Source organism: Triplophysa rosa, linkage group LG23 (assembly GCF_024868665.1).
Source record: "Triplophysa rosa linkage group LG23, Trosa_1v2, whole genome shotgun sequence".
Lineage (NCBI taxonomy): Eukaryota > Metazoa > Chordata > Actinopteri > Cypriniformes > Nemacheilidae > Triplophysa > Triplophysa rosa.
In genome coordinates, this window is record NC_079912.1 from 11,145,628 (window position 1) to 11,168,832 (window position 23,205).

A 23,205-nucleotide genomic window follows, 5' to 3' on the forward strand; every position below is an offset into this window, starting at 1 on the left:
TTGTTGATACCTTAAGAGGCCTCTCCAAACACAAAAGTCTTGATAATAGGACATTAACACCTCAACTGACTCTTAAAAGCCAGATTCTATGGAGTTAACTGCCCGTGGTGCCAAGTCTCCCACTCAATTTTTTCATGAGATTCTAATCTCAGTTTCACTTTGTGTTATGTTTCACATGTTTGCTGTGGTGTTGAGTTATGCAGTGAGCGTAATTCACTTCACTTTGGCTGTGATTCATTGAGACTAAATGACCAGATCTGTGTTGTGTTTTACTAGTCGAGTATTAACACTTATTTCAAAGGGATAGTTCACCCCAAAATGAAAATTTTGTCATTGTTTACTCACCGTCTTGTCATTTCAAACCTTTATGACTTTCTTTCTTCCGCAGAACACAAAAGAAGATATTTCGAAGAATGTTGGTAACTCAACATCGGCGGTACCTATTCACTTCTACTGTATAAACACAAAACCAATGCAAGTCAATGGGTACCACCGTGGTTGGGTTACCAACATTCTTCATATTATATCTTCTTTTGTGTTCTGCAGAAAAAGAAAGTCTGCAGGTCAGGAGGGTGAGTAAATGACGACAGAATTTTCATTTTTAAGTGAACTTATCCCTTTAAAGTCCAAAATGATCCCACGCTGAATTACAAAAAGGGCTTTTGTTCAAATTTCTACCTTTCTGCATTCTACATTCTATTACATTTTTAACCTTTCAAGCCATATTTATTCAAACCCACATTCATTGATTTGGATTTTGTTAGCATTATGAAAAAAATCTGCTCTTCATGCCCAAAATCGTGAGGAATGTTTGTTGTCCTGGGCTTGGTGGATTTTTTCATTTTACGTCAAAACTGTTTTTCATTTTCGCTTCGCTTATGTTTGTCTAAAAGGTTTTGTTTATTCTTCGAGGAGCAAAACAAAACAAAGGCTTAGTAGCGGGGTGAGAACATATGTTTGTTTTATCTGCAAGTTCATTGCATATGTGGGTGTTAGTGGTGAAATGATCATTTCTGACCAAACACCTCACTTCGCTGTGCTTCGCTGTGCTTTTCTGACACGACGCTGATGTTTTTTCGCACCCTTGCCCTCGTGTGCTAAGTGTTACATTCATTAGTACCTTGGTGGCAACAGAGCTCAGTGTTTTGCCAATGGTCATTGATTAGTGCTATTGAGCGAGGTGTGTGAATTAGATGAGTGTGAGTAAGATGCAATTATCAGTTAATCAATTCAAGTCAACATCAAGTTCTGTTGGATCCTTTGAAATAGATAATCGGTTTAATCTCACGTAAACTTGTACAGTAAACGGACATTCTCGTAATTTAGTCACATTGACATCTAATATACATATATTGGTTGCAAAATGTTGAAGCTCCAGATAGCTCCATCATAAACGTAGTATCACTCCAGTGGGTCACTTCAGTGGCTTAATAAATGTCTTCTGAAGCTAAACGATTTTTTTGAAACAACGGTTTCTGAGAAAAAAATATTAATATTTTGAGATTTTTTAAGTGAAATCGAAACCAATAACAGCTCTAAATACAACTATGGCGACACATTAAATCTCATTATTAGTTGTCTTGTGATGAAAAACTATTAAAAAACAGTAATAGTATGGCAGCTTATGGGCAAATAATAATTTTAATAATATTTGTTGTATAGTAAAATGTTTTTCATGTTATTCTACACCCAGCTTTCTGTAATTTGACATTTACAGCATAAATGTTGTGTTTAAGTTAATTGTGTTTTTGCTGTTTTGTACATTGCCTATTTCTATATTATTGTATATTATTATTATTTATTTTTTTCTGTGTTCTGTCCTGTTGCTGTCTTTCTGTTGCACTGTGGAGCTTCTGTCACTATAACAAATTCCTCGTATGTGGAAACATACTTGGCCAAAAAAGCTCATTCTATTCTATTCTATTCTAAATACAAAACACATACATGAAAATACAAAAATACGTGAACATTCTGTAAAATAAAATGGTAAGTGTATGACAACTAGTCGCAAGACAAGCAAGAACCAATGAGATTCCAATGTATCGACAAGTCACCATATTTGAATTTAGTGCTTGTTTTGGTTTCAGTTTCACTACATATATATTTTAATTTTGGTAAACTAATTCTATTCCTCCAATTGCTGTTACTGTAATGTACAAAATATACATCGTATATTTATATAATAAATAGTAGGATAGTAGGATTTGTCATTGCTGTTTTTACTGTAACGCTGTAAAAATGCTTTACGGGCAAGTGTTTTAATAAAAAACACTTTTGAGTGTAATGGTAATGTAAAAAAGAGAGAGAAATAGCATGCGTAATTGTCATGAAAACAATGTCACATTTGCAACAAAAAAACAGAAATAGGCTACATTCTTTCATTTTGTAATTCAAAATAATAAAAAATAAAATAAAGTATTTTTTCGTTGATTTTACAACACTTTGTGTCATTTTTTCCTGTATTTCTGCATTTCCTTTACATGGTTCCTTGTTTAACTGTATATGTCGACGCTTTGACGTATTGTGAAGGTGAGAGGAAGGAGAGCTTTATTAAACAAAATTTACAAGCCCAAGGGAACGACTGGGTTTCTGACACACATAGGCCTCTCGTCCCCAGAGGTGCACCGAAAATCTCAGTCAGGAACACAGCGACTTAAACAAATCCTGTTCTTCATCTGCTTTCCTAGTTACGCTTCAGTGTGAAATGCAGAGGCTGAAATCCTCCCTCAACTTGATATGTGACACGCGTCTTGTGGTTAAGAGCTCTTTTACATTAATCATCGCAGAGCGCTTCTCCCGAGAACAAACCTTTAGCGGATATAGTTGTAAGCATATGCGAAACAATGAAACTCATTGTTTTGTAATAATTAACCACGAGTAGCTGCTTTCCACTGCTATGTAACACTATCCAATATGTGTTGATTTATTCATTTAAAACACATTTTTTGACAACATGTAATTAAAGGATGTCCTTGCTGAAATGATAGAGTATTACTTACGCTCCATATCTCCTGTGACAGCCGCAGAGTCACGGCTTGTTCAGAGATCCGCTGCGTTTGTGTGTGTGAGAATACGTTTGATTTTAGCACACCAGGTGTGTGTGAATGTTTATTCTGCAGATCACAGGATGAGGTTGAGTCCCGGTTTATGTGGATTACATAGCAGGGTGTGCATTAGTTGCCCAATCAATTATAAGCACCTCAATCAGAGCTCTCTTATGGAAATGAGAGGGCCGATGTGAGAATGTTTTTCTGTCTGTCTGGAAGGCCCTTCTCATCTTTCAGTTAACACATTCTCACGCGTCACAGACCAGACATCATGAAACGGCCGTGAACAACGAGTGCACCGGGGGTTAACGCGGATTACGACTGAGGTGTCACACACCCCTGCTGCTAAAGCAAACAACAGGCTTTTTGTGTGTGTGCGTGTCTGGTATGTCTTAGGCCGAGGAGCTTGATGAGTTGCCCTAATGTTGTCAGGAACCATATATTTGAGAAGTGATGGTAATAGACTAGTAATCGGATTACGAAAAGCAAGTATGTACAGGTATGACTGTTGAAAACGTGCATAATCGGATTACAAACTCATTTTATTAACTGGGATACATTAGTTTGTGTTGTTCTGATTGGGTCTCCAAATATTTCATTTTAATGTTACGAAATTCAATTTTTTTTGCAGTCTTTGATTGATTAAATAATAGAGGAAGAGGGAACAGACACATTTATTGTGAAATTTTAATAGCACATCCAGTGTTAAAAAACAAAAACAAAATCATTATCCAGTGCGATCTTTGTGTTTCAAAGGAGAGTCATATATTAATTGCAAATTTATTTTAATAGTTTTTATTACTTTTTAAAAACGTTTTACATCTTAAAAGCATAACATACTACAAACAATTTTATTAAGTCTATTTAAGGCTTTTAGTGTTGTTAATAACAGTAAAGTTTGCTTTTCTGCATTTTGTAAAATAAATTACTATATCACTTTTAAGATTATATTAGTTAGCAAAAGACATCTCATTTCAAGTATTCCACCCAACACTGTAATTCAACGTTGATCGTTTTATTTACGAATTTCACTGTCAGTTTTCAGGCAGATTATTATTACAGATGTGGGCGGAGATGGAAGAGCCTCGGGAAGTGTGTGTCAGATTAATATACCCTTTGCATTTTCTGATTGGAAAAGGAAACTCATTTTGCGTGGTCCTATCACATCTTCCTCTACTCTCATGTACATAGATTAGACAGGAGAAGAGCGCAGCCAAATTACGCGGCAATATTGAGGATGGTATTGTCTGTATCATAATGTGGCGTGAGTTTTTACATATTTAAAATGGAAGGTGAAGGTTGTCATGTGCAGTTTCATTTGATTGAACAACCCAAACAGTTGAATTTTGAAACAATTTATACAGTTATTAATATATTTGCTAATGTTGATTCAAAATATCTGACTCCATAGGAAAATACATCCACATATGGGAAGGAATGTGGGATTTTTTGTTTATTTAAATGTAGAATGAAACGAACCTTCACAAAACAAACTTTAATTGTCCGCTCATATTGATTAAAAAAATTAGTAAACTAAAAACTAGTGTTCTAGTAAACTCCACTGTATATAATTAAATGATATATTATACTTTTAATATATTCACTAACATACTAATATAGTAGGGTTCAAGATTTTTTATTTGTCACATACATTACATGTGCTGCATTAATGTAGTGAAATATTTTTTCCTTAAATAATATCTAAAATAAATAATAAAAATGAAATTAAATTAAGAATAAAATAAATAAATAGACTTTATTTGAGAAATATAGATGTTATAAGTAGAATGTAATATATATATTTAGGGCTGTCAAAATTACTGCGTTAATAACGCATTAACGCAAATTCATTTTAACGGCACTAATTTTTTTAGCGCGCGATTAAGGCAGCGCGCATTTTCTGTTTGACTCTTGGCCTTTCCCGTAGTTTGGGAAATGGACATGCAGCATCAAACAGAAATGGAGAAGGAAAAAGGTCTTCTGAACGGAAAATTCATATATAAAACGATGTCTGATGGTTCTGTCGACAAGACAAAAGTTATCTGCATTTATTGTCGATGTGAATTAAGTTATCACCGCAGCACGTCGAGTTTAAAATATCACTTGATGGCGAAGCATACAACTGATGCAGAGAGCTCTCCGCCCCCTCGCCAAAGTCAGACAACACTCGATTGTTTTCAGCGGAGACGGATGGACAACTCCACAAGCAATAGACTCACCACATCTATCGCTAAATGGGTGGCTACAGCATGTAGGCCAGTTAATGTAGTGGAGGACGAGGGTCTACTTGAAATTATTCGCACCGCATCTAACGATTACACATATGAACTACCTTCGAGAGCCACTGTTACAAGCAAGATTCACGACTCCTACGAAGAGGAGAAAGCTAAAGTCGAAGAGGCGTTAAGACAGACAAACACGGTTTGATTACTGGACTTCCCTCAGTAACCATAGATACCTGGGGGTCACGGCTCATTATTTTGACACACACTGGAAACTACGGTAGCACGCTTTGACCGTTATGAAGACAGACGAGAGGCACTATGCTAACGTTTGCGCTGAGCACATTCTGCAGGTAGCCAGACAGTGGAATATTGAACTCAAAATTAGCACACTGACTACCGATAGTGCACGCAACATGATTGCAGCGGCCACGCAGCTCCCGTTCGAGCAAATGCCTTGCATTGCACACAGCCTCCACCGAGCTATCACAGTTTCGCTCCAGAACAGCCCGTTTGACAGCGCCTTGGCAAAATGTAGGAAAGTAGTGGGCCATTTCAAGCATAGCCCAGCCGAGCTCGAACAACAGCAAGTTACACATCATCAAAAGATAGAGTCACTGACACAGGAGGTGTCAACCAGATGGAATAGCACCCTGGAAATGATAAAGCGTATTCAAAGAAATCAAGAACCATTAAGAGAAGCACTGACCCTACATGCAAGCAACATCAACATGCCCACAGCAGCTGAACTGGATAAACTGAAGAGGTTGGAGACTGTGCTGGAACACTGCAGGTAATTCTCATTTAAATTATGTTTGTTTCTCAATCAAAGTAAGGATGTGTTAAAAACGAGGAAGTGTGTCTGTCTTGTGCGTGCGTGTTATGAGTGTGTGTATGAAAAATGCATGTGTGTCATTCATGCGTGTGTCAGTAGAGTGAGAGATTGAAAGTGATTTATGTCTAACTAAAATGCCTTTCTCTATTATTGTAGGTATGTGAGTCAACTACTAGGAGGAGAAAACTTTGTTTCATAAAATAAACCAGTGACAACTGAGCCACCTAAGAAGATGTCACGTCTCATGTCTGTGCCAGATTCTTCATCTGATGATGAAGAGGACTGCATTGAGAAATGTGTGGAGCGTTACAAGGCAGAGCCCTCTATTGGCATAGAGGACTGTCCCCTGCAGTGGTGGTCCAAACATGAAGGGGCACACAGTGAGATGGCCAACCTTGCACGCAGATACTTAGCAACACCTGCCACATCCATACCTTGTGAAAGACTGTTTTCATTGTCAGGGCATGTTGTTCAGAAGAAGCGAGCTGCCCTGTCGTCTGAAAATGTAAACAGGCTTGTCTGTTTGAGCAACTGGCTCAGTGGAAAGAAAGGAAAGTAATGGAAACCTGTGTTTTTTCTATGTTCTTTTTTTCAATAGTCATGAACAAGTTATTTGAAAAACATGTCTATGTTCTTTATGCTCCGTGTTTAAGGTGGTTTCAGTAATAAATGTACACTTTGCATGTTTAGAAGAAGTGGTCTGCCCTGTTGTGCGAAAATGTAAACAGGCTTGTGTAAGTAAATAGCTGCAAAGAAAGAAGTAATGGAAGCCTGTGGTTTTTCTATGTTCTATGACCTTTGAAACATGTCTTCATACTTATGTCCAGTATGGTTTCACTAATAATAAACAACATACATTTGCATAAAGCATCATTATTGTCCATGCCCATGTTGAATAGAGTATTAAAAATTTAAGGTTAATTTATAACGGATCATGACAATCATGCGATTAATCGCGATTAAATATTTTATTCGATTGACAGCCCTAATATATATATATATATATATATAATTTTAGTAATAATTATAGTGTATTATATATTTCGTTCTTCGTTTTTTATTTATTAATGGACCTCAAGTTGTATAATTTTGATTTCATAAATGCGTGAAGAAATACATCCCAGAACACTACACAAACCAATGCAGCATTAAATGCAACAACCTTGATGTGAAACATGATGTAGACCTTGAATGAAATAGCTCTGCTTAACACTAATCTCGTCTATTCAAAGTACAGCCGTTGTTTATCTGTCGTCTTCTGATTTCCTTTTCATGCGCTCCCCATAACCTTGGAGCTCATTCGCATAACCTTGCAAATACAACAGAGTGAAACTTTGTAATGAGTCGAGCTCCTGACTTCAGAGAAGAGGCCGGAATGGCAGTGCATTGATTTATAAGAAGCCAGTGGGCAAGAAAATGTTTTCAAAAGCTGCAGAAGGCCACAAGGTCTCCCATTAGTCCCATGACCTTTGATAGCGGGAGCATAGACGAAAGAAGATTGGAGCAGAAGATCTTACGCTCTGAAGTCTGGTCTTTTGGTTTGCTGGACCCAGCTGCAGGAATGAGGCCTTCATACTCGCCTCCTTTGTTTCAGGCAGTCTGTCTATCATGCGGTGCACCCTTTTACGACTCTTTAGTTTTACTGTCTACAATCTAATTAGCTCCATCCTAATCATGTGTTAAATTGCATTACCTGGTGTTTACTATCTGTTTGCCACGTTGTAAAAGCGTGTGAGGGTGCCCGTAAACTCAAATCGCAATGAATTTGATGACTTTCCCTCGTTTTAAAGAGCTTCTGCTACAGGAGTTGCAGGTCTGCAGGGAGAAATGCAACCGGCTGAGTTGGCATATAACCGTGAGTCCTGGACAGGGAATTCTGGGATTTTATTATTTTGTACTTGTGAACTCGTGTTTTTTTATTATTATAATTTTTTTTAAAGTTTGTCTGTTTCAGTGTTGTTTTTTGTGTTTAAAAATCACACAAATCAAGGTTTAAAACTGTATTTACTCCCAAATTTCATTACAGTTTGTACAATTACGTAATTCTGTATTGTTTTTTCCTCACGTCTCTAAGGCTAAAATGTATTTCCCGTAAAACTGCTTTGCAACAATTGTAAAAATGATGAAAAACACTACGGAAATAAGTTTAAATTGAATAAATAGATAATAAATATAAAATGAAATGACTCATACAATACTGCATATATTTTATATGACCACCTATGGTTACTCATATACTTTTTTTTTTTTTAAGGTAAACACTTCGTTTCACCGATCACTTCTCAAAAAATAAGTGTTTCACACCATTATTTGTACTCTTGTCAGTTATAGGACACACATACACATCCCTTTCTTTGTGTCCCAAGGAAATACACTGACATTTCTTTAATTCACTCAGCATGCTGCTGTTAACGTTATTGGATTACGAATAAAATCTCATTATTTGCACATCTTCCCTTATGCAGTCTGACATCACTGGTGAGGATTGCATTACTGAAATAACTGCCCTGTGCTCTGAAACACTATCTGAATGCTCTGCGCAGCGCATGCCTTCCTTAAATTAATAGTCCAATCAGACTCATGTTATGCAATCTTTGTCCAAAGTCAGTATAAGCTACATCACATCTCATGAACAGTCAGCCCCTCTCATGCAAACAATCCAGCATGTTTATTGTAAAACAAATCTCATCCCTTCATTGTGCCGCACATTACCTTGACAACACGGTCAAGTTTCCCCAACAAATTGGTCGACTTTTTGGGGATGGAGGGGGAGCGATCTGCTGCAGGTTTGTTTTTTATCAGCGGCGAGCACCGTGTTCGGTGGGAAAGGCAGATGGTGAGAAAGATTTGAGAAATGGGGATCCTTGCACGCCATCAGGGATGGGCCCTGCTCATTACACCATTCATTTGAGCGTTTTATTATCACATCCCCTTTGGATATGGAGTGGTTAAAGCTTCCTCTGAGGCAAATATGGGGGGTGCGGAAGGTAGGGGAGGCGGGGGGTGGCGTGGAGGGACTTGAGGGGTGTAAAACGCTGTCTGACTGCAAACATTCTCCAGTTACAGGATTTGGTAGTTACATGCATACAGACAGACCTTTTGTGAGTCTTTTGACGGGGGAAAAGTGTAACATTGGAATAAAGGATAGCATTAGAAAATATGAACGTAAAATATAAATTAAGGCTGCTTGATATTGAAGAAAAAATGGATATGCGACAAGGGTGAATATGTTGAGCGAAAAGACTACTATGTGAGTCAATGGTGACCCAAAATAATAATCTTTCAGATGAGTCATTTATGTACATTTACATTGTTTCATTTAAGATGCGCTTTTATCCAAAGCGTTTTACCTGACGTGGTCCGTTTTAGTAAGCATACTGCTTTACAATGTCAGCTGTCTATTTAGGCAGCTCCCTTGGATTCAGAACAGAGCCAATGCATCACATTCCTTCTCAAGGCCTAAACCAAACACTGAATAGCCTTGAGTAAAATGTGGGGGTTGCAATCTCGCTGGTCAGTGTATTATTGATGCAAATGACAGGAAGTGATTACATGCCCGCATTAAAGCAAACACTTTCCTGACTGTTGAGCTTATGATATAAAGGTCTTTTCCTCTAGGTATGCAGTGACATGACAGCTAACTGCCGATAAGCAAACCTCCATTTGCATTCGCTATCTTCGCAACAGGCCCGCCTGCCTCTCTATTTGCTTCTTCCAGCCTGATTTTCACTATGATGAAATCTTTGGTTGGTTAGGAGAATCAGGGAAAGCCCACCACATCCAGCTCACTGATAGGCTGGGTCCTGGTGTCCACCCACAGTTTTCCATTATGCCTTGGGTAACCTGTATGGAGCAGATTATAGTGTTTGCGTGTGAGGTAGAGATGCTCCAGGCTGATAGGAAGGGAATCCTTTTCCATGGTGGCATCCCTTTACTGTACACAGTGATATTAGTGAAACGCTTTTCCCCCATAATTCCTTGTTCCTACTGCAGCATCTCTACTGTAAACCATATTTAAGCCAAAACATCACTGGTCCCCATTGACTTCCATTGTATGGACACAAAACCACTGAGACATTTCTCAAAATATCTTCTTTTGTTTTCCACAGAAGAAAGAGTCACATACAGGTTTTGAACGTCACGAGGGTGAATAAATGATGACAGAATTTCTATTTTTGGTATGATCTGTGGATTGTGGCGGTTCCAGCCTGGCTCGCTCAGATGTGAAGGTATGCGGTTTCCTGCAGCCATCTAACTTGGCACGATAAACCGACGATAAATATCACGTGATTTATGCAGAGCTTTGTAGTGAAGTACGGGAAAATGCTGCTGCATCCGAAAGCCAGAGGGCGCTCTCGAGCGGAAACTCCAAATACGCACTGCAGAAGAAGACCATGACACCTTCTAGAATCTAAGAAAAGCCTCATCAGGTATTTTTATGATAATAAAGTATATTTATAATGATCATGTTGACGGGTGTTGCTTTTTCAAATGCACATTATAAGCGACTGAAACTCGCACTGCTTTTAGATCGAGCAGCATTTCTACTGATCCCAGAGCCGTGCTTCACGGACAAGCTACGCATTAAAAAAATATTGACACATTGAATATCGCAGCCAGCTCGATTACAATAGGATTTAGTGGTATCGCGGTAAAATATCATACTCTCCAAAATATTGGAGAGACAAGTTTAGCCAAGTAACGGTTATATTTTGATTGTTATCAGAAATGATCTAAAGGCACTCTATTGTTTGTGAATGTGTACCGGAAGTTAAGGTGGGGTCACAAAAATGCGCAGTACCGTTTATGTTGTTAAGATGAAACCGTCTATACGTATTGCCTAGAATTTGTAGAAATATGAATTTTATATACAGATTTACATTTCATCAGCTTGAGATTTCATACTGGTGTGAATTTTAAACAATATAGAGGAAATTCCTATCTATGCTTAGCTTTTTCTTTTTTCACCATTCTGTTAGTCATCTATATAAAAAAAAAATATTTCAACAATTTTAGTTTGGGGTTTTTTGTGTCAGTTTGTTTTTGATATAGCTGCTACACTGTACTATACGTAAAATAATAAACAGACTGAACAAAAATATTTTTGTTGTGAAAGAAACTACTGTTTGAGCAGTTTTGACTACATTATGACACTTGTCTACAAAACTTATTTTAGACATTTAAGCATATGCCTTTAGGATAAAAGATGTGTATAGTCAAGAAAAAAGATTTTACTCAAGTGGCCCTAAACTAAATGTGATTGTGGCATTATAAATCATTTGAGGACTTTCCCATCTTTGGTTCTGCAATCAAATCCTTCAAATTGAATGCTAAAAAGTACAGTTGCTCTCACCCGAGCCCAGAATCTATCAGCATAACAAAACAATTTACCTCACACCTAATGCTTGTTTAGTCACCTGTCTGATTAGATAATCCAGAATAAACAATTGGGCTTTAGAGCATATGTTTATGTAAAGCGAAGAGGTGAAAAGAGCAAATGGGGCTTTTTTATTCTATCCCTTTCCCCATAACAGGGAGCAGGTTTCAGCCCTCCAAGTACTGAACAAATTTAACGCTTCCACCCTGCGTGGAGCGCGCCTGACGTTTTTACAATTAGCAAGGAGCCCAGCAGACGCGAGTTCAGAACGTGTTAATGAGCAGCAATAAATTATGTGCAAATGTGTGGAGTGTTTATCACTCGCCGTTTTCACCACAGACCATTATCGCTTCAATGACAAACAGAGTCGAGACTCAAAGAAAGAGAGAGGCTCTCTTTGTTCTTCTGTTGGGCTGTTTCCAGATTTGGCTTCCTTTCAGTTCACGAGTTGGAATTTGAAATAAAATTGCGACGACAGGAAGAGGAAATGACTTGATTGCAATTCAAAGAAATTCTGCAGATTTTGTTGGTTACATAAAATGGGCATGGACAGAAAACGTTGTGGGTGTTCTGTTCATCACGTCCTTCGTTTACTCCATATGTGGCTTCCATGAAAGCTTTTGGCCATAAATCATGCTGAAAAATATAGTGTATAGTTTAAAACTGCTTTTCTTTAAATTAAACTGTATTTTATTTTTAATTCCCTGAATTTATATTCGAATATCAAATTCAATTGAACTGAAAATGAATTCTACATCAAGCTCTATGGTCTCTGAAGGTTCTTCAGATGTGTCGGAAAGCGTCTGAGAGCTGGATTTGATAAGTGGCTGAAATTCCACATCTCCCTCCTATTGGTTTCTTCTTTATGTGTGATTTCACAGCTCATTGAGCCGAGGGCTCTGGTATGTCCTGCTTCCAGAGTGGCTCATTTGGAGCGGCGCTCATCTGCTCCTCGTCTGATATCCGGCCTGTTTCAGACTTTATGGATGTGAAATATAGGTGCTGTAGGCCTCTCCGGGCGCTTCGGGTGCAGTACGGCAGCTTTCCAAACGAGAGACAGGAATGTTACTGTGACTTGTCTCCAGAGCTTTGAAGTTGGGTGAACGGTGGACTTTCTGTGAGATTCTCTTTTTACCGGCCTCTCACGTTACTGCGCCGCTCCGGAGGGGCAGTGGCAGCGTGGATTTATAGCCCCCTTTAAAAAACGAGAACAACAACTTTTCCCACTGTACAATAACCTGCAGTCATACAGCAGATCTTTCAACTGTTCAGACTGTAGTGTTTATTCACAGTGTACTTTATGCTTTTGTTTTGTTTCTCTGTTGTAACATACTGTAACCTGCACATTTTCAGCCTCCAATTTCAATCTTGAGTTGTTAACTTCATTTTTTATTTTTTTACTTAATTACAGTCGTCAGTCTTTGAGTTACATTTTTTTATTTATTTATTCAACTTAGTTTCAATCTTCAGTCATTAACTTCAATTTTAGAATAATTTCTTTAATTACATTAAATTTTTTAGTCTTTTACTTCAATTTTAGATTTTTTATTTTTTTATTTCAATATTTTTTTACTTAATTTAAGTCGTCAGTCTTCAATTTTAGATTTTTTTCAGTCTTCAGTCTTTAACTATAATTTTTACTTAATTTCAGTTGTCATTTTTAATTTTATTTTTTTTAACTTAATTTCAGTCCTTGGGCATTACCTTCTATTTTAGACTTTATTTAAATTTTCTTTAATTATTTTCCAATATTCAGTCAATTTTTTTATTACTTTTTAAAACTTGGTTATAATCTTTAGTCATTAACTTGAATTTTAGATTTTTTTATTCTTTACTAATATTCGATCTTTGGTCTTTAACGTTAATAAAAAATATATATATATTTTTTACCTGAATTTACATCTTTAATTTCATTTTAGAAATTTTTTAACTTTTGGTTAAATACGACCAATCCATGAGGCTCGTGCACTATACTCTATGCCAAGTTTTCTGATGTCATACTGCCATTCACTGATCTCTACATTCATCCTAGTTTTCCTTGAAGATAAATTGGCAATTATTCAGGCTGACTTAAAAGAAAGATTTGAATCAGTTCTATTTTTGTTCTACATAAAAAATCATACAGGACTGTAACAACATGAGAATGAGTTAATGGCACAATTTTTAATGATCTGTTCCTATTCCTAAACCAGCGTTTTTCTCCATTTCCCTTCCTCACAAACTGCGAGACTTGTTTAGTCTAGGATTAGATACGTCACAGCCTCACTGTCCATAAATTTTCATTCTTCCTTTCGGCTCTGATCCTATGGCATTAGCAGTCTGATGAGAAAGCTACTCTGTTCTTTTTGATGTCAACAGCCTATGAAGTTGTGTAATAAATAAAACAAAGACCAGGACTTGTGTTTCCATTTTCTCACACGAGTTTGGATAGCTCAGAAACCCATCTGTTGGACTGTTCATGGAGAAAGCCCACTGGTATTAGAGGGTGAGGCAGAGAGAAAGTGTGTACACCTGCAGAGTGTTTGATTGCGTTTCAGATTGTGCTCTTGTTTATAGTGCTGCCAAAGACGCGGCGTGCGGTTCCTCATCGTCACTGCTTAATGGAGGGCTAAATAGCCTGTGTCTGCACCAGCATGTTTCATAGAGATGAGGTGGCAGAAAAAACAAATGATGAAATGGCGATCAAAGGCCAGCAGGAGGCCGGGGGTGATGCTCTTGGACTAGACTGTGGATGAGCTTCGGTGGAAAGCTGTGTTGGACCATGAGAAGAAATCGCCGGTTGACCAGATGAGCTTTATCTCCCCCCAGTAAAAACAAGAAATGATCAGGTCTAATAACATAGGATGCTACGCCCAAATGTTCCTTCTTCCAGTACAAAGGAGTGATGGTATAATTTCCCTTCGCTTCTTAGAATCAAAGACAATATGCGGTTTAAAGGAATAGTTGAGCCAAAAATGTAAATTCTGACCCTCATGTTATTTCAAATCCATTTGATGTCCTTTTAATACATTTAAAATATATATATTTTTTTTTCATGTGATGAAAGTGAATGGTGATCAGGAGCTGCCAGTCTCCAAAAATGATCATAATCATAAATCATATAATGTGTCAGATTTACAAACATCAGCTCTATTTTTCTGACACACTTAAAGGGACAGTTCACCCAAAAATGAAAATTCTGTCAATTTACTCGCCCTCTTGTTATTTTAAACCTTTATGACTTTTTTCTTCTTCTGCAGAACACAAAAGAGGATATTTTGAAGAATGTTGGTTACCAAACAACACTGGACTCCATTGACTTCCCGTGTATGGACACAAACCATGGAGACATTTCTCAAAATATCTTATTTTGTGTTTCACAGAAGAAAGAGTCACGAACAAGTTGAAGTCAATAAATGAAGACTATCCCTTTACCACAGTGGTATTATTACATATCGTCGCTGTCGGGTGGAAACCTCCTATGTCCAAATTTGGTCAATTTCATATTTTTTCACAAATCGATGCTATTGGTCAGTCCCCATGTGGGTCTGTTATTTTTACAAATTATTAACCAATCTAAAGTGTTGAAAACAGCTTGAGAGCAAATCTCTTAACTCCATTGGACACTTCAACTGTCTGAGAAGTCTCGTAACTCCACCTCTTCTTCACTCCGCGGGAGCTTCTCGGCATTACGTCTCCTGATTGAAAGTTTTTTAGACAATAACGAGTGAAAATAGATAGGTTAGATACATTTGAGTAGGCCTGTTTTGTTAAAAATCGATAGCTGTAATGCTTCGGTGCAGAAGGAAGTCCGTGAGCCACGAAGGTAAATTTGCGAGCAGATTCGGCTAATTTCCGCCTATTAGACAGCCTAGTCAGCTCATCGTTTTTTGTATTACATCACTTATAGTTCTTAAACCTTTAAAATAGAGTTTAGGAAGATGTATGTAACCACAGTCGTTAGCTTTGGTTAACAATTGAAGCCTTTTCTCTTGTCAAGAGGCTCAACGCGACCGCCGACTTTATTTGCGTGCAGATTAATTTCCGCCTATATTAGACAGCCTGTTTAACGTTTTATTTTGGTATTGCATCACTCATAGCTCTAACGTTTAAAATAGAGTTTAGGAAGATGTATGTAACCACAATCATTAGCTTTCATTAGCTCTTAAAGCCTCGTCTCTTGTCAAAAGGCTCAACGCGACCGCAGACTTTGATGAACACTGCTGGCAGCAGCGACGTCTGTGTCCGTACCATTCTTATCAATGACAGCGTAATCTCGTATCTCCCTGCTCCCAAGTCATAAACCTTGTATCTCCGATTAAACATGGTTTTGGGGAAATGTTGTGTTAATGTTGGTACACAACAGTATATGATAGCAATATAAGGTATAATACCAACTTTAACGATACAATGTTTAATAACTCAAAAAATATGCAGTTTTTTTAACTTCCTGAAAAATAATGGTTTTGGAGATACGAGGATTCCGCCCGACAGCGACGATATGTTAAACTGAAGTTTATTTAGCATAGACTGAAATTGTGCCATTCATATTACATTCAGCCCTAATAAATGATTTGCTTAATTCCTAGTGAGTCAGCTGCCAAAACACAGCAGATAGCGCGTGCAAATAAATTCAGTGAGCGCAATTCATTCTTTGTGAATTGGCCCTCAATGCTGCTACAGGGACCCACTAAAAGGAGAGTGTTAGTTAAAGCCTTCTATCTACTCTCCGTAAGTGATAGGCTGTCAGTTCCCCTCCACTTCAGCTCGGAGGCTTCCATGTTATCCTTGTTGGATGCCCCCCCTGTGAGAGCCAGGTCGATGGAGATGCTTGGCCTGTCGATCCATCAACCCCCTCCAGGTCTGCAAATTGGTCTCGGAGGCATGGAGCCTGTCTCTTGGGGAAGAACCACTGTTTAGGCAAGGCAGTCAAGGAAATGAAAATGCAATCAGGCCAACCATTAAAAGAGCTTAGAAAAATGACTCCTCACTGTCCTTTGACAAAATCCTCCGTCCATCTTTCTCCTCTGCTTTTTTTTTTTTTTTTTAGCTCGCGCGGAGATATTTAGCCTTGACACATTCCACATTCGTTTTTCCTCTTTCGTTTGAATCCAGCAGCGAGCTGATGAATGTGAGGCGCAAAGTAGCTCTCGTCCAGATTGATCAATTTAGCCTGCTAATGCTCGTGCCGAGCGGTGGCGTATTATCTAAAGTGTGGGGGGGAGGTCTCATCCAGGGTCCTCTTCTCATCTGATGTTCTCCGCAACAGAGATTGAGCACTTCCAGGTCAGGGGTGTAGACTAAACATATTTCACCTCTGTTGATATCAGCACATCTTGCTTCGATGGGCTCGCTCTATCTCAATAGAAAAATAATGATGTAATTGACTGCTGTTACAATAGATAGTCGGGTCTATCTGCTGTTTGGTGATGGGCTGCCGGGCATTTATCGCCAACACGTCGCCTGCGGCTGATTCATTGTAGCGCAAAAGCAGATGTATGCTGCTTATTTACTCAAAGACTGTAATGGCGTACACGCACAACACCGGTAATCGCTCTTGTGATTGCAATTTATTGGCCACAGGAGAGGATGAATTATAGGCTTTGTAACGTAGACGCATCTGCATTGGATTCATCAAGAGCACAAGCTGCACGCCGATGTCTCAGACCTTATTTATAGATCCGCATGCATAGATGCTTAAGATGTAACTTGGTCTTTGTGCAATTTCGTGCAAATGTCATCCTTAAGATCAAAAAATCTAGTTTTTATCAAAGGTTTTCACCATACTGAGGTCAGATGTCAATATTTGGTTTAGATACCCATGTGAAGTCTCTCTTAAAGTTTTGAAAGCACTTTTTTTCTCTCAAAAATGTGCGTGCTTTCTTGTCAAATCCATAACGCATGAATTCCTCCCTCTTTAAAAAACAGAAAACTCATGCTTAGACTGATATTTTTCTAATGTCTGACTCTATCATCAGGGGTTTGGTTAAATATAAACAGATGATTCAATATATTGGTAATAAATACATTCTCTGAGAATTTATATTTCAAGTTTTGACTAAAAACTTGCAGGGCAGTCGTGGCCTAATGGTTAGAGAGTCGGACTCGTGACCAGAATTGCCTGGCCGGTTGGATTCTCAGGGCTGGCGGGTAACGACTGAGGTGCCCTTGAGCAAGGCACATTACCCCCACTTGCTCCCCGGGCGCTGCAGTGATAGCTGCCCACTCATACACAACTATTACAATGGATAGAAACATCCAGTGCTGCCCACAAAGTCAACACCATTCATTTAAAGTCAGGTGGGTGTAAACCTCTGAAAATGGTTTTGGTGTAAAAAAGTATATTTAATTTCCTGAAAAACATTTATGTATTTTTAAATCTTCTGAAGGACACTAGTAAATGTAAGATAAGATGTATAAATGAAACAATAACAATTTACACCAAAACCATTTTCAGAGGTTTACACCCACCTGACTTTAAATGAATGGTGTTGAATTTGTGGGCAGCACTGGATGTTTCTATCCATTGTAATAGTTGTGTATGAGTCTCTTGATTGTCCTCAGTGTAAAAAGAGGAATCTCAACATCATACAGTTACTGCTGGACATGAGTCAAATATCCAGAAATGCTGAAAAAGCAAAGATTGTGGAGGATCTGGGTGATTGTTTTGAAGATCAGTGGACAGTCTAATGACTCGTGACAAACAAGAAACCCTTAAACAACTATGACTAAACATAAAAACTGTCATGGATTATTTAGGTAATATCATTCAGTATTAAGAAACAGGGGCGTGTAAACTTTTGCCCTGGCCTATTTTTAGAAATTCTGTTATTATTTTTTAGTGTGAACTTTATGTTAACATTTCTTTAGTGAAATAACTTGCTCAGGGCAGGACTAAATTAAAAATAAACGTTAATTTTCAAAAATCCTCTTATTTTTCCAAAAGTTTCAGCTTTTTCCAGATTCTGCAAGGGGTGTGTAAACTTTTGAGCACAACTGTATATATATATATATATATATATATATATATATATATATATATGTATATACAGTATATATATATTATACTTTTGTATTTTTATATTCTTCCATATAAGACACTTTTATTCCTAGTGACTTGAAAACATACCCAACCATACATGTACATTTGTAAATTTGTATTGTAAGCACTATGCTCTCTTCCATTATTCCTTTTTATAACATGCACAGTTGTTTCTTCATTTTTAATCACTTGTAAGTCTATTTTTGTATTTTGGATACACACCCCTGATAGCACACATACATCTGGTTTACGTCTATTTGACGTCTGCAAGACATCTACAATACATCGTTTGCTCATCTGCAATATGTCTCAGAGATGTCTGCTGTCAGACATCATATAGACATCTAGAAGATGTCTGTAAGATGTTTATGATTTAGAATGGATGTACAACAGCTCTTTCTAAGATGTTTAGCAGATGTTTTTAAGCAGCAGATCTCCAGATCTTTAGCAGACGTATTACAGACGTTCAGATGTCTCCGAGACGTATTGCAGATGAGCAAACTATGTATTTAAGATGTCTTGCAGATGTAAATGCAGACGTCAAATAGACGTAAACCAGATGGATTGTGCTATCTGGGACATGACCAAGAAAATTGACTCTTTTATTCCAAAAGTTTTTTAAATGTCATTTCTGTCACAGCCATTTGACCACAGAACAAATGTAGATTTGTTGGAAATGACATTTCTTCTTGAGGGGAAATAAACTATAACGACATAATTTCTATGATTCATGTGGTTGTTATCGGATAAACTAAATTAAGTAGCGATTCCACGAGGCTAAACGTGACCATAGAGGAACCTGCATATGTTCCGTGAAGTAAATTAAATGCATGTTGAAGTCAACGAGCAGAGCATTAAGTTTGCTAATGGATGATTTATACTGCATTCAGGAAGTCATCTCGCCGCGGCGTCTTTCATTACAGTCCTGAGAACTGTACATTACCAGAGAAAGTCAAAATACCTTTCAATTATCGTCCGGGATTTTCAACAATTTCCTGACTGAAAAATGTGCTCCTTATTGTGCTTTGCACACGCTTGTCATCAATCACCACAACAAATTTAATTTAAACCTGATTTATAACCAGTCCAAACGTCCCTGGGAATTTACATGCGTACGCTGCCAGGCTATAAGCTGTACAATATGTTCCATTATAGATAAGAGCTCATTTTTCCAGAGATTTCACAACTTGATAATGCATTCCACACATAAAAACCTCAGAGTGCTCATTAAATGGACAATTATTTGTGGTGTAGCGTGTCTGCATGTCAGTTCAACGTGTAGGCATTGACCAGCAGAATGATGTCACGCTTCACTATTTGCAGTTGTTTGACTGTCATCCCTTCAGATTTTTCAAATAAGTGATGTTAAGATGTAAGATTAGATCGAAGACTTTGGTACAAATGTGCTAACGTGCCTCAGTGTAATGTACCACACTAATATTCTTTTTCAGTTTTCAATAATCATGTTTTTTAATTGTGCATTCCAAGTAATATCAATCAAACTGCAGTTGGGTTGTTTTGATTAAGTAATAATAACAACAAAAAAATACAGCTAAATAACACAATACAACACAATAAGAACATGATGACACAATAAAAAGCATGATTTATGAAAATGAATAAAAACACAGTTATCTGTTTTTGTAAAGGAACTCTTCATATACAGCAAAGGGGCTTAGAAAGAAACCTGTAGGCTCGTTTTAGTGAGTTTAGTGTCCGAAAAGTACTCAAAATATTAAAGTGTCAGTTCACACAAAAATAAAAATTCTTTCGTCATGTATTCGTAAAATCATTTACTCACCCTCATGTCATTTCAAACCTGTATGATTTTATTTCTTCTGCAGAACCCAAAAGAAGACATTTTGAATAATGTTGATAACCAAACAACATTGGTCCCCATTGACTTCCATTGTTTGGACACAAACCACTGAGACACTTCTCAAAATATCTTCCTTTGTGTTCCAAAATTGTTTCGATCGACATATAAATGAAAAAATGATGACATAATTGTTATTTTGGGGAAGGACTGTCCCTTTACGTCATGCTTAACTTTTATCGACTGTCACTGAATGAAATGACAAAAAAAATCAAACCAGGCAGCATTTATAAAAAATAGTACTGTTTATCAAATGTAATTGCAAAAATGGCTCCAATTGAAGTTAGTTGTGAAGAAAATGTCTGACAGGATTGGTTTGAAGGCACCACTTGCAAGGCATTCATTTTAATATCAGTGAATTGTTTTTATACACTCAAGTGTGGATTACGTGGCCAAATACCTGCAATTTACTTTGTATGCCATTATAGAATTAGACATGATTGAGCTGTGATGGTGATCATGTGACGGGTAACATTTAATGGATCTGAAATTGATTGTGATAGGTAACATTTAATGGATCTCTGATCACTTGTTGGGTAACGTGATAGTTCTGTCATGTGATGGGTAACATTTAATTCACACACACACATACAGAACAAGCTAATGTTATTTGATCCGGCCAAATACTGATTAATCAGGGCGAGGAATGCACACACATCTGTGTGTGTGTGAATGAGTGGGGTTTGGGGTCTGGGGGTGGTTGGTTCAGTGGGAATAAGCTGTCAACTGTGAGAAATATGTCATGGTTCCTGCATCCCATGTTGAACATCTGGTGCTCATTGGCAGGATGCTGTAGAGAGCATCAGCCCCGACAACCAGGTGCATCTGCCAATTCTCAACCCACTGCTGTCACTGTGAGGGTCTCCCTTGAACCCCTCCACAGCAAACTCTCTTCACCAGTGCTCGATTTCTATTTCCAACTCTCATGAGCCAAAACTTTCAGTCATAGTAACTTGATTTGGAGTTGCTGAAAGGGATTTAGAAACTGAGACAGAGAGCAGGAGTCGACATGTCTACTATCATGTTCTGTCAGAATTCAGAATGCATGGTTATAAGGAGCTGCGTCTGTCTATAATCTCTGACTGCAGGCTTTAAAATATAAAAATGACATTTAAGGCCTGTTTTTTTTTTCTAGAAAGGTTGGACTAAAGAACGACAGGATTAGACTGGAAATTGAATTTACTCTCTCTCTCTCTCTCTCTCTCTCTCTCTCTCTCTCTCTCTCTCTCTCTCTCTCTCTCTCTCTCTCTCTCTCTCTCTATATATATATATATATTATGTAATAGTTACACAGCAGAGTTACGTATGTTTTGTTGCATATCGATGCTGTACTTTCGAAACCTCGTATGTCCAAATGAGCTGTTTTTAAGGAAAAAACACTGAAATTTTAAATGATTAAATACTATGTTGTCAAAGTTGACAAGCACTTTTTAATACTTTTTATTGGTTAGATATTTGAAAAACATAAAGGGTGACTAATAATAATGATTTTGCTAAATCTGGAGATACGAGGTTTCAGAAGAACAGCAACGATATTGAAATGTTGCCATGTTTTACCTCAAAATGATTCAAATGAACAAATTTACCAACACCTATTTTGTACAAACACGGACCATTCTTTTGTTTAGAGACAGTGACTTTGAAAATATAAAATTCAATATAACATTTCTGTTTAGATCATTTATGTGTTCTAGATGAAGTTTTGTAATAGCGGGATTTTATCATCTTATCTCAAGAATAGTATCGAAACAGACTTTTTGCTAATGTTTTGCTGAAGTCTCGCACAACTGAATAGACTTTTCATAGGAAAACAGCATATCAGTTACACCTGAGTTATCAGCACACTTTGTCCACGCGGTTGATTTATTGCTAATTTTTTGCATATCCACCCATAACGTGGCCGAGGGGCGATGTATATCCAGCGCGCCGGCCGTAGGAAATGCATGCCTGAAAACACTGACCTAATAACGTTAGATAAACGTTAGATAAACAGAGACCTGGAGGGAGCCAAACAAAACAGAAAGAGCAGAACACGTCCTGTCAGTCTCGGGTTTCTGATAGTAAGTGTTATTTAAAAAGCAGCTGAGGTGAGTTATGTTCTCTCGCTCAAAGCCATCTGTTTCCTTACCTCACACAGGCAGCCCTTAGTGCCTTGAAACAGCTGTCAGAACAAGGACTGGACCCAGTGGATGGACCAATCAAGGTAGAAAATGGATCATGTGACATGTATGTTCAGACGGAGCTGTAAGTACATGCACCCCACCCGTCCGCACCTAACACCTCCATTTTAGAACCAATGGCATATGTAAATGACTCCCAGATGATGAGAAATCTGTTATGTCTCTATGACGTGTTATATAAATGACAGAAGTGTTCGGAGGCAGTGTAAACTGTTACGAGATCCTCGGGATGATTTCACGAAGTGGACATGATTTATGCTTCTTTCCTTTTAAATATTTACAAACTGTCATGTCAGGGGTCTTGAAATGCTTGCCATGTGTTGCCGCTCTCAGAATTAGCTCACGTTAAACCAATATATTGCCTCGATTTGTGCATAAACCAGCAGTTGTTATCAGGTGTTAGTTATTCTATAAAGGAAACGCTGAAAGAAATGATGAAGGCTTCACGTCTGTATCATCTGTATTTACTCTTAAATGTATTGTCTACGGGGAAGTTTTGATGACTCGGTCCTTTTTGTAGTAAAAGCTATCGCCTACTTAAAGACGAGCCCTTCAAAATTTCCCTCACTTCCTGTTTCAAAAGGACGTATGTCAACACATTTGTCCTTTAAATGTCAATGTCTGAAACCTGTCCACTCATTTCACTA

At 37.7% G+C, this 23,205-nt stretch overlaps 2 protein-coding genes across 4 annotated transcripts in view; both read left to right on the plus strand.

Annotated features, from left to right (window-relative positions):
- stau2 (staufen double-stranded RNA binding protein 2) overlaps window positions 1–23,205 on the plus strand; it is a 93,236-nt gene that overhangs the window by 67,622 nt on the left and 2,409 nt on the right. The window contains exon 14 of one of the 3 annotated variants that reach the window (XM_057323375.1): window positions 22,516–22,622. In XM_057323375.1, the coding sequence (XP_057179358.1) occupies window positions 22,516–22,622 (107 nt within the window). The remainder of the gene's footprint in view (window positions 1–22,515; window positions 22,623–23,205) is intronic. The other 2 variants (XM_057323376.1, XM_057323377.1) reach the window with 2 other exon arrangements.
- LOC130547421 (E3 SUMO-protein ligase ZBED1-like) lies at window positions 4,867–6,947 on the plus strand. Its single transcript, XM_057323381.1, has 2 exons — window positions 4,867–6,062; window positions 6,261–6,947. The coding sequence occupies exons 1-2, from the start codon at window positions 5,569–5,571 to the stop codon at window positions 6,301–6,303; spliced, it is 537 nt and encodes a 178-aa protein (XP_057179364.1). The 5' UTR covers window positions 4,867–5,568; the 3' UTR covers window positions 6,304–6,947.

What these genes read in the sequence shown, in the direction of transcription:
- LOC130547421 (XM_057323381.1), top strand. Translation starts at nt 5,569, where the DNA reads ATGAAGACAGACGAGAGGCACTATGCTAACGTTTGCGCTGAGCACATT. An exon ending in ACTGTGCTGGAACACTGCAG is followed by an intron (nt 6,063 to 6,260) that starts GTAATTCTCATT and finishes CTATTATTGTAG; the next exon opens with GTATGTGAGTCAACTACTAG.